Raw genomic sequence first — 12,500 nt, forward strand, 5'->3', positions numbered from 1 at the left:
TAGTCCCCATCTGATATACACTGACCTGGTAGTGACGATAGTCCCCATCTGATATACACTGACCTGGTCGTGATGATAGTCCCCATCTGATATACACTGTTCTGATAGTGATGATAGTCCCCAGCTGATATACACTGACCTGGTAGTGATGATAGTCCCCATCTGATATACACTGACCTGGTAGTGATGATAGTCCCCATCTGATATACACTGACCTGGTAGTGATGATAGTCCCCATCTGATATACACTGATCTGGTAGTGATGATAGTCCCCAGCTGATATACACTGACCTGGTAGTGATGATAGTCCCCATCTGATATACACTGACCTGGTCGTGATGATAGTCCCCATCTGATATACACTGACCTGGTAGTGACGATAGTCCCCATCTGATATACACTGACCTGGTAGTGACGATAGTCCCCATCTGATATACACTGACCTGGTAGTGACGATAGTCCCCATCTGATATACACTGACCTGATAGTGACGATAGTCCCAATCTGATATACACTGACCTGGTAGTGATGATAGTCCCCATCTGATATACACTGACCTGGTAGTGATGATAGTCCCCATCTGATATACACTGACCTGGTAGTGACGACAGTCCCCATCTGATATACACTGACCTGGTAGTGATGATAGTCCCCATCTGATATACACTGACCTGGTAGTGATGATAGTCCCCATCTGATATACACTGACCTGGTCGTGATAATAGTCCCCATCTGATATACACTGACCTGGTAGTGATGATAGTCCCCATCTGATATACACTGACCTGGTAGTGATGATAGTCCCCATCTGATATACACTGACCTGGTAGTGATGATAGTCCCCATCTGATATACACTGACCTGGTAGTGATGATAGTCCCCATCTGATATACACTGACCTGGTAGTGATGATAGTCCCCATCTGATATACACTGACCTGGTCGTGATGATAGTCCCCATCTGATATACACTGACCTGGTAGTGATGATAGTCCCCATCTGATATACACTGACCTGGTAGTGATGATAGTCCCCATCTGATATACACTGACCTGGTAGTTATGATAGTCCCCATCTGATATACACTGACCTGGTATTGATGATAGTCCCCATCTGATATACACTGACCTGGTAGTGACGATAGTCCCCATCTGATATACACTGACCTGGTAGTGACGATAGTCCCCATCTGATATACACTGACCTGGTAGTGATGATAGTCCCCATCTGATATACACTGACCTGGTAGTGACGATAGTCCCCATCTGATATACACTGACCTGGTCGTGATGATAGTCCCCATCTGATATACACTGTTCGGATAGTGATGATAGTCCCCATCTGATATACACTGACCTGGTAGTGATGATAGTCCCCATCTGATATACACTGACCTGGTAGTGATGATAGTCCCCATCTGATATACACTGACCTGGTAGTGATGATAGTCCCCATCTGATATACACTGATCTGGTAGTGATGATAGTCCCCAGCTGATATACACTGACCTGGTAGTGATGATAGTCCCCATCTGATATACACTGACCTGGTCGTGATGATAGTCCCCATCTGATATACACTGACCTGGTAGTGACGATAGTCCCCATCTGATATACACTGACCTGGTAGTGACGATAGTCCCCATCTGATATACACTGACCTGGTAGTGACAATAGTCCCCATCTGATATACACTGACCTGATAGTGACGATAGTCCCAATCTGATATACACTGACCTGGTCGTGATGATAGTCCCCATCTGATATACACTGTTCTGATAGTGATGATAGTCCCCAGCTGATATACACTGACCTGGTAGTGATGATAGTCCCCATCTGATATACACTGACCTGGTAGTGATGATAGTCCCCATCTGATATACACTGACCTGGTAGTGACGACAGTCCCCATCTGATATACACTGACCTGGTAGTGATGATAGTCCCCATCTGATATACACTGACCTGGTCGTGATGATAGTCCCCATCTGATATACACTGACCTGGTCGTGATAATAGTCCCCATCTGATATACACTGACCTGGTAGTGATGATAGTCCCCATCTGATATACACTGACCTGGTAGTGATGATAGTCCCCATCTGATATACACTGACCTGGTAGTGATGATAGTCCCCATCTGATATACACTGACCTGGTAGTGATGATAGTCCCCATCTGATATACACTGACCTGGTAGTGATGATTGTCCCCATCTGATATACACTGACCTGGTCGTGATGATAGTCCCCATCTGATATACACTGACCTGGTAGTGATGATAGTCCCCATCTGATATACACTGACCTGGTAGTGATGATAGTCCCCATCTGATATACACTGACCTGGTAGTGATGATAGTCCCCATCTGATATACACTGACCTGGTAGTGATGATAGTCCCCATCTGATATACACTGACCTGGTCGTGATGATAGTCCCCATCTGATATACACTGACCTGGTAGTGATGATAGTCCCCATCTGATATACACTGACCTGGTAGTGATGATAGTCCCCATCTGATATACACTGACCTGGTAGTGATGATAGTCCCCATCTGATATACACTGACCTGGTAGTGATGATAGTCCCCATCTGATATACACTGACCTGGTAGTGACGATAGTCCCCATCTGATATACACTGACCTGGTAGTGACGATAGTCCCCATCTGATATACACTGACCTGGTAGTGATGATAGTCCCCCATCTGATATACACTGACCTGGTAGTGACGATAGTCCCCATCTGATATACACTGACCTGGTCGTGATGATAGTCCCCATCTGATATACACTGTTCTGATAGTGATGATAGTCCCCAGCTGATATACACTGACCTGGTAGTGATGATAGTCCCCATCTGATATACACTGACCTGGTAGTGATGATAGTCCCCATCTGATATACACTGACCTGGTAGTGATGATAGTCCCCATCTGATATACACTGATCTGGTAGTGATGATAGTCCCCAGCTGATATACACTGACCTGGTAGTGATGATAGTCCCCATCTGATATACACTGACCTGGTCGTGATGATATTCCCCATCTGATATACACTGACCTGGTAGTGACGATAGTCCCCATCTGATATACACTGACCTGGTAGTGACGATAGTCCCCATCTGATATACACTGACCTGGTAGTGACGATAGTCCCCATCTGATATACACTGACCTGATAGTGACGATAGTCCCAATCTGATATACACTGACCTGGTCGTGATGATAGTCCCCATCTGATATACACTGTTCTGATAGTGATGATAGTCCCCAGCTGATATACACTGACCTGGTAGTGATGATAGTCCCCATCTGATATACACTGACCTGGTAGTGATGATAGTCCCCATCTGATATACACTGACCTGGTAGTGACGACAGTCCCCATCTGATATACACTGACCTGGTAGTGATGATAGTCCCCATCTGATATACACTGACCTGGTAGTGATGATAGTCCCCATCTGATATACACTGACCTGGTCGTGATAATAGTCCCCATCTGATATACACTGACCTGGTAGTGATGATAGTCCCCATCTGATATACACTGACCTGGTAGTGATGATAGTCCCCATCTGATATACACTGACCTGGTAGTGATGATAGTCCCCATCTGATATACACTGACCTGGTAGTGATGATAGTCCCCATCTGATATACACTGACCTGGTAGTGATGATAGTCCCCATCTGATATACACTGACCTGGTCTTGATGATAGTCCCCATCTGATATACACTGACCTGGTAGTGATGATAGTCCCCATCTGATATACACTGACCTGGTAGTGATGATAGTCCCCATCTGATATACACTGACCTGGTAGTGATGATAGTCCCCATCTGATATACACTGACCTGGTAGTGATGATAGTCCCCATCTGATATACACTGACCTGGTAGTGACGATAGTCCCCATCTGATATACACTGACCTGGTAGTCACGATAGTCCCCATCTGATATACACTGACCTGGTAGTGATGATAGTCCCCATCTGATATACACTGACCTGGTAGTGACGATAGTCCCCATCTGATATACACTGACCTGGTCGTGATGATAGTCCCCATCTGATATACACTGTTCTGATAGTGATGATAGTCCCCAGCTGATATACACTGACCTGGTAGTGATGATAGTCCCCATCTGATATACACTGACCTGGTAGTGATGATAGTCCCCAGCTGATATACACTGACCTGGTAGTGATGATAGTCCCCATCTGATATACACTGACCTGGTAGTGATGATAGTCCCCATCTGATATACACTGACCTGGTAGTGATGATAGTCCCCATCTGATATACACTGACCTGGTAGTGATGATAGTCCCCATCTGATATACACTGACCTGGTAGTGATGATAGTCCCCATCTGATATACACTGACCTGGTAGTGATGATAGTCCCCATCTGATATACACTGACCTGGTCGTGATGATAGTCCCCATCTGATATACACTGACCTGGTAGTGATGATAGTCCCCATCTGATATACACTGACCTGGTAGTGATGATAGTCCCCATCTGATATACACTGACCTGGTAGTGATGATAGTCCCCATCTGATATACACTGACCTGGTAGTGATGATAGTCCCCATCTGATATACACTGACCTGGTAGTGACGATAGTCCCCATCTGATATACACTGACCTGGTAGTCACGATAGTCACCATCTGATATACACTGACCTGGTAGTGATGATAGTCCCCATCTGATATACACTGACCTGGTAGTGACGATAGTCCCCATCTGATATACACTGACCTGGTCGTGATGATAGTCCCCATCTGATATACACTGTTCTGATAGTGATGATAGTCCCCAGCTGATATACACTGACCTGGTAGTGATGATAGTCCCCATCTGATATACACTGACCTGGTAGTGATGATAGTCCCCAGCTGATATACACTGACCTGGTAGTGATGATAGTCCCCATCTGATATACACTGACCTGGTCGTGATGATAGTCCCCATCTGATATACACTGACCTGGTAGTGACGATAGTCCCCATCTGATATACACTGACCTGGTAGTGACGATAGTCCCCATCTGATATACACTGACCTGGTAGTGACGATAGTCCCCATCTGATATACACTGACCTGGTCGTGATGATAGTCCCCATCTGATATACACTGTTCTGATAGTGATGATAGTCCCCAGCTGATATACACTGACCTGGTAGTGATGATAGTCCCCATCTGATATACACTGACCTGGTAGTGATGATAGTCCCCATCTGATATACACTGACCTGGTAGTGACGATAGTCCCCATCTGATATACACTGATCTGGTAGTGATGATAGTCCCCAGCTGATATACACTGACCTGGTAGTGATGATAGTCCCCATCTGATATACACTGACCTGGTTGTGATGATAGTCCCCCATCTGATATACACTGACCTGGTAGTGATGATAGTCCCCATCTGATATACACTGACCTGGTAGTGATGATAGTCCCCCATCTGATATACACTGACCTGGTAGTGATGATAGTCCCCATCTGATATACACTGACCTGGTAGTGATGATAGTCCCCATCTGATATACACTGACCTGGTAGTGATGATAGTCCCCATCTGATACACACTGACCTGGTAGTGATGATAGTCCCCATCTGATACACACTGACCTGGTAGTGATGATAGTCCCCATCTGATATACACTGACCTGGTAGTGATGATAGTCCCCATCTGATATACACTGACCTGGTAGTGATGATAGACCCCATCTGATATACACTGACCTGGTAGTGATGATAGTCCCCATCTGATATACACTGACCTGATAGTTATGATAGTCCCCATCTGATATACACTGACCTGGTAGTGATGATAGTCCCCATCTGATATACACTGACCTGGTAGTGATGATAGTCCCCATCTGATATACACTGACCTGGTAGTGATGATAGTCCCCATCTGATATATACTTAGTGTAGAAAACATTAAGAACACCTCCTCTTTCCATGACATAGACTGACCAGGTGAATCCAGGTGAAAGCTATGATCCCTTATTGGTGTCACTTGTTAAGTCCACTTCAATCAGTGTAGATGATTTTTAAGCCTTGAGACAATTGAGACATGGATTGTGTATGTGTGCCATTCAGAGGGTGAATGGGCAAGACAAAATATTTAAGTGCCTTTGAACAGGGTATGGTAGTAGATGAGAGGCGCACTGGTTTGTCAAGAACTGCAACGCTGCTGGTTTTTTCACGCTCAACAGTTTTCCGTGTGTATCAAGAATGGTCCACCACCCAAAGGACATCCAGCCAACTTGACACAATTGTGGGAAGCATCGGAGTCAACACGGGCCAGCATGTGGAACGCATTCGACATCTTGTAGAGTCCATGCCTTGACGAATTGAGGCTGTCATGAGGCCAAAAGGGGGTGCAACTCAAAATTAGGAAGGTGTTCTTAATGTTTTGTACACTGACCTGGTAGTGTCAATGGTCCCCAGATTATGGATTGACTTCCTCAGCCTCTCTGCATTTGGAAAGTATTCAGACCCCTTGACTTTTTCCACATTTTGTTACGTTACTGTCATGAGCCCTCTCACTCCACTGGGTTACCACCTTAAGTTGTTTCCACTCTGCTCACCACTCTCTCTCTACTCAGCCTAACTAGCTCCACCTGTCCCTGCTCTGCTCGGCTCTAATTACTCTGCCAGCTGCGCTGCATTACCCACTAACCTCTCCCAGTATTTATAGCCCTGTCTTTCAGCTCTCCTGTTTCAGATCGTCTGCAAAGCTCACACCCGAACCTGTTTGCTCGCGCTTCTGGCTCACCCTGGTTTTGTGACCCCGGACCTGCCTGGTTTTGGATACTCTTCTGCCTCAGGAGATCCAGACCTGCTTCTGCCATTACGACTCTGACTACTCTTCAATCCCGGTAACTCTGACCAGCCTTCTGCCTTGCTACTACGTATTTTGGATTTCCCTTGAACTGTACTGCTGCCTGGTTTCATTCCGCCCCGTTGTGTCTGTGTTTCCTCCCCCCAGGACTTCTGGACCACCAACCACCGGCGTCATCGGACCGCCATCGCTGCCACTGGGGGAGGCACAGACCCAGACATCGGACGGGATAACCCCTGGAGCCTTCACTCACTCCCTACATCCCTTTCCCCTTAAGTTTAAATAAACTTTCTGTGTGGCCGTAATTGTGGTCCTCTTTGTCGTCTGTCTGAACCGTGACGTACTGATCTGCACCATCATGGACTCAGCGCACACTTTCCCCGACATGGAAACCGAAGAACTTGAGCAACCCACCGCCATGCTACGCCTGGAACACACTGAGAGAGCTAGGCCGCATGAGCGGCGACATCACCTCTCTGCTTCAGGTCGGGCCACCAACAGCATCAGCAGTTCCAGCAGCACCAGCAGCAGTCCCAGCAGCAACAATAACTCGCCATGATCATTCAACTCCTCACCAACCTGACCTCAGCCAGTCTGCCCCACCAGCCCTGCCCCCGAGTTACCTGCCCCGGTCATTGCAGCCGCTGCTCCGGAACCCAAGATTGGAAACCCCGAGCGGTTCAACGGGCGATTCAACGCAGGTCGGCCATTCCTGACTAGCTGCCGACTTCAGTTCTCCTTGCAGCCAAGGACCTTCGCCACGGAGGGGCTAAAGTTGGGTATGCCATCACTCACCTGACGGGCCGGAGCTCGACTCTGGGGAACAGCAGAGTTCGACGTCAAACCCCGCATGTGCAACCTTCGGACCCCGTTTGCCGAGGAGATGCTGAAGGTGTTTGACCTGGATTCACCAACCGCAGAGGCGTCTCGTGAACTGTTCAGTATTCGACAAGGCAGACGTACAGTCTGCAAGACCATTCCATCGACTTCCCGAACCCTGGCTAGACAGTTCTTGGACACACACCATCGTTGGTGGACGCGTTCTTCCATAGTTTGGCTGACTATATCAAGGACGCAGTTGGTCTCCCATGAACTGCCTTCCACTCTTGATGAAGCCATCGCACTGACTGTCAGGATCGACAGAAGGATACAGACCCGTCGTCGTGAGAGGGGGCGCCAAGGTCCACCTACTACCGGCATTCGGAGAGATCCGACTGGGCTCCTGTCATCTACTGCCACTCACCCAGTTCAGCTTGATCAGTCTGAGCCTATGAGATTGGGCGAGCCTCTCTTACTCCTGCAGAGCGCCAGCGGCGTTCACCTCAAACCTCTGCCTCTGTTGCTGGAGGTGATGGACATCGTGTGGTAACCTGCCCTTTAAAGGGCCGAAGCTCACCGGGCATAGGGGGAGTCGGTTGAGTTCAATGACCATCCAGTCCTCCCGACCGCAAACCCCTGCTGCAGTTCACCTCCGCCTCCCTGACTCAACTCACACCCTGGCTGCTCTGGTGGATTCTGGACGCGAAGCCAACATAATGGACATCAAGCTGGCACCGCCAACTGGGACTGGAGAACCTCCGTTTGACACCTCCTATTCCTGCCCGGGCACTGGACGGACACTTACTCGGATCGGTCACTCATGTCACGGCCCCGGTCTCGATGGGTCTGTGAAACCATCAAGAAACTATCCAGTTTCACCTGCTCCCCTCTCCAGGCCAACCCCTCATCCTGGGTTACCCATGGCTCCGCCGGCACAGCCCTCAGCTCGACTGGGTGACCGGGGTGATCAGGGAGTGGGGGAGAGGACTCACGCGATATCTGCCTGCTTGCCGCCGCACCTACCCCCTCGGCCAGTACCTACTAACTCCGCTCCTGACCTCCAAGGACCTGTGTCGATTCTGCCAAGTCCCTGCATCGTTGCAGCTCTGACCTGGGCTGTTGAGGGAACAGGTGCTGGAGGCTCTCCGTAACTAGCAGGTCCCAGCACTTGCCCAGCTGACCGCCTTTTTGTCCCCGAAGCACCTAGGTCCCGGTCGTTCAGTGGGGACATGACTCCCCGCCCTAGCTTGTCACCCTGGCTCCACCCGCACTTACAACCTGCTCGCCCAGAGGTTCTGGTGGCCCTCTCTGAGGAAGGATGTACTGAATCATCCGAGCCTGCCCCATCTGCAACCAACACAAGTCGTCCTGCCAGCCCCAGCCGGATTGCTGCAGCCCCTGCCTGTGCCCAGAGTCCGCTGGTCCCTGCTGCGCCTTGTCCTCCTCCTCCACGGCTCGTCGATGGTGGTCTGGTTTAACCGTCCGCCGCCTGCTTCGGTCCAGACGGAGGGGGTAGGGGTCTCAGTACCTCATTGACTGGGAGGGCTATGGACCTGAGGAAAGGACCCTGGGTGCCAGCTAGTCGGATTGTGGATAGGACTCTCATCACCGCTTTCCACCAACGTGGCATCCTGATCAACCTGCAATCCCGTGGGAAGCCGCCCCAGAGGGTCTCTAACCGTCCTGCCCGCTCGGCTTCCTGTCCTGTGCCTGATCCTGTCTCGGGACCTGTCCCATCTCCCGACCACGGCCCTCCGGCTTCCTCCGAGGATGAGGACGTTCGCTCGGACCGTTCGGAGGAGTTCTAGCCCTCCTCCGGCTCCTCCTCCCGCCCGGCGTGGTGTTGCTCTTGGGACTTCTGGGCCGTCCTTGGGGGGTTCTGTCATGAGCCCTCTCACTCCACTGGGTTACCACCTTAAGTTGTTTCCACTCTGCTCACCACTCTCTCTCTACTCAGCCTAACTAGCTCCACCTGTCCCTGCTCTGCTCGGCTCTAATTACTCTGCCAGCTGCGCTGCATTACCCACTAACCTCTCCCAGTATTTATAGCCCTGTCTTTCAGCTCTCCTGTTTCAGATCGTCTGCAAAGCTCACACCCGGAACCTGTTTGCTTCCGCGCTTCTGGCTCACCCTGGTTTTGTGACCCCCGGACCTGCCTGGTTTTTGGATACTCTTCTGCCTCAGGAGATCCAGACCTGCTTCTGCCATTACGACTCCTGACTACTCTTCAATCCGCGTAACTCTGACCAGCCTTCTGCCTTGCTACTACGTATTTGGATTTCCCTTGAACTGTGTACTGCTGCCTGGTTTCATTTCCGCCCGTTGTGTCTGTGTTTCCTCCCCCAGGACTTCTGGACACCAACCACCGCGTCATCGGACGATGCGCTGCCAATGGGGGAGGCACAGACCCAGCACATCGGACGGGATAACCCTGGAGCCTTCACTACTCCTACATCCCTTTCCCCTTAAGTTTAAATAACTTTCTGGTGTGGCCGTAATTGTGGTCCTCTTGTCGTCTGTCTGAACCGTGACAGTTACAGCCTTATTCTAAAACGGATTACCTTTTTAAAAAAAAAATTATAAATCTACACCCAATACCCCATAATGACAAAGCAAAAACAGGTTTTTAGAAATGTTTGCAAATGTATATATATATATATATATATATATAAATATCCCATTTACTTAAGTATTCAGACCCTTTACTCAGTACTTTGTTGAAGCACCTTTGGCAGTGATTACAGCCTCGAGTCTTCTTGGTTTTGACGCTACAAGCTTGGCACACCTGTATTTGGGGAGTTTCTCCCATTCTTCTCTGCAGATCCTCTTAAGCTCTGTCAGGTTGGATGGGGAGCGTCGCTGCACAGCTATTTTCAGGTCTCTCCAGAGATGTTCAATCGGGTTCAAGTCCAGGCTCTGGCTGGGCCCCTCAAAGGCAATCAGAGACTTGTCCTGAAGCCACTCCTGCATTGTCTTGGCTGTGTGCTTAGGGTCATTGTCCTGTTGGAAGGTGAACCTTCGCCCCAGTCTGAGGTCTTGAGCGCTCTGGAGCAGGTTTTCATCAAGGATCTCTCTGTACTTTGCTCCGTTCATCTTTCCCTCGATCCTGACTAGTCTCCCAGTCCCTGTCGCTGAAAAACATCCCCACAGGTTTCCTCCAGACAAGACGTTTGGCATTCAGGCCAAAGAGTTCAATCTTGGTTTCATCAGAGCAGAGAATCTTGTTTCTCATGGTCTGAGAGTCCTTTAGGTGCCTTTCGGAAAACTCCAACCGGGCCGTCATGTGCTTTTTACTGAGGAATGGCTTCCGTCTGGCCACTCTACCATAAAGGCTTTATTGGTGGAGTGCTGCAGAGATGGTTGTCCTTCTGGAAGGTTCTCCCATCTCCACAGAGGAACTCTGGAGCTCTGTCAGAGTGACCATCGGGTTCTTGGTCACCTCTCTGACCAAGGCCCTTCTCCCCCGATTGCTCAGTTTGGCCGGGCAGCCAGCTCAAGGAAGAGTCTTGGTGGTTCGAAACAGGTGTGTGAATTTCCAAATCATGTCCAATCAATTGATTTTACCACAGGTGGACTCCAATCAAGTTGTAGAAACATCTCAAGGATGATCAATGGAAACAGGATGCACCTGAGCTCAATTTCGAGTCTCACAGCAAAGGGTCTGAATACTTATGTAAATAAGGTTTTTCTTTATTTGTATATTTTATTTTTGCAAACATTTATAAAAACCTGTTTTCGCTTCGTCATTATGGGGTGTTGTGTGTAGATTGATCAGGAAAAAAATGTAATCCATTTTAGAATAAGGCTGTAATGTAACAAAATGTGGGAAAAAGTCAAGGGGTCTGAATACTTTCCGAATGCGCTGTCTATACCTGGTAGTGACAATAGTCCCCAGGTTGTGGATAGACCTCCTCAGCCCGTCTGCCTCCATCAGTAAGTCCAGCTGATCATTCTCCTCAGCCTGGAATGGTAGCCCTACCGGAAATATACACGTTAAAAACGGTAGCCCTACCGGAAATATACACGTTAAAAACGGTAGCCCTACCGGAAATATACACGTTAAAAACGGTAGCCCTACCGGAAATATACACGTTAAAACGGTAGCCCTACCGGAAATATACACGTTAAAAACGGTAGCCCTACAGGAAATATACACGTTAAAAACGGTAGCCCTACCGGAAATATACACGTTAAAACGGTAGCCCTACCGGAAATATACACGTTAAAAACGGTAGCCCTACGGAAATATACTACGTTAAGCGGTAGCCCTACCGAAATATACGCGTTAAACCGGTAGCCCTACCGGAAATATATACGTTAAAACGGGTAGCCCTACCGAAATATACCGCGTTAAACGCGGTAGCCCTACCGAAATATACCACGTTAAAACGGTAGCCCTACAGGAAATATACACGTTAAAACGGTAGCCCTACCGAAATATACCGTTAAAACGGTAGCTCCTACCGAAATATACACGTTAAAAACGGTAGCCCTACCGGGAAATATACACGTTAAAACGGGTAGCCCCTACCGGAAATATACCACGTTAAACGGTGGCCCTACCGGAAATATACACGTTAAAACGGTAGCCCTACCGGAAATATACACGTTAAAACGGTAGCCCTACCGGAAATATACACGTTAAAAACGGTAGCCCTAACGGAAATATACATGTTAAAAACGGTAGCCCTACCGGAAATATACATGTTAAAAACGGTAGCCCTAACGGAAATATACATGTTAAAAACGGTAGCCCTACCGGAAATATACATGTTAAAAACGGTAGCCCTAACGGAAATATACAGTC

The 12,500-nt window shown here is 48.6% G+C and overlaps 1 protein-coding gene across 1 annotated transcript in view; it reads right to left on the reverse strand.

Annotated features, from left to right (window-relative positions):
• LOC121571064 (tripartite motif-containing protein 2-like) overlaps positions 1-12,500 on the reverse strand; it is a gene marked incomplete at its 5' end in the record, with an annotated part of 24,091 nt that overhangs the window by 9,193 nt on the left and 2,398 nt on the right. The window contains one exon of the mRNA XM_045219492.1: positions 11,566-11,668. Coding sequence (XP_045075427.1) covers positions 11,566-11,668 — 103 coding nt within the window. The remainder of the gene's footprint in view (positions 1-11,565; positions 11,669-12,500) is intronic.

The sequence above is a fragment of the Coregonus clupeaformis genome, unplaced genomic scaffold, assembly GCF_020615455.1.
Source record: "Coregonus clupeaformis isolate EN_2021a unplaced genomic scaffold, ASM2061545v1 scaf2409, whole genome shotgun sequence".
NCBI classification, from domain to species: Eukaryota; Metazoa; Chordata; class Actinopteri; order Salmoniformes; family Salmonidae; genus Coregonus; species Coregonus clupeaformis.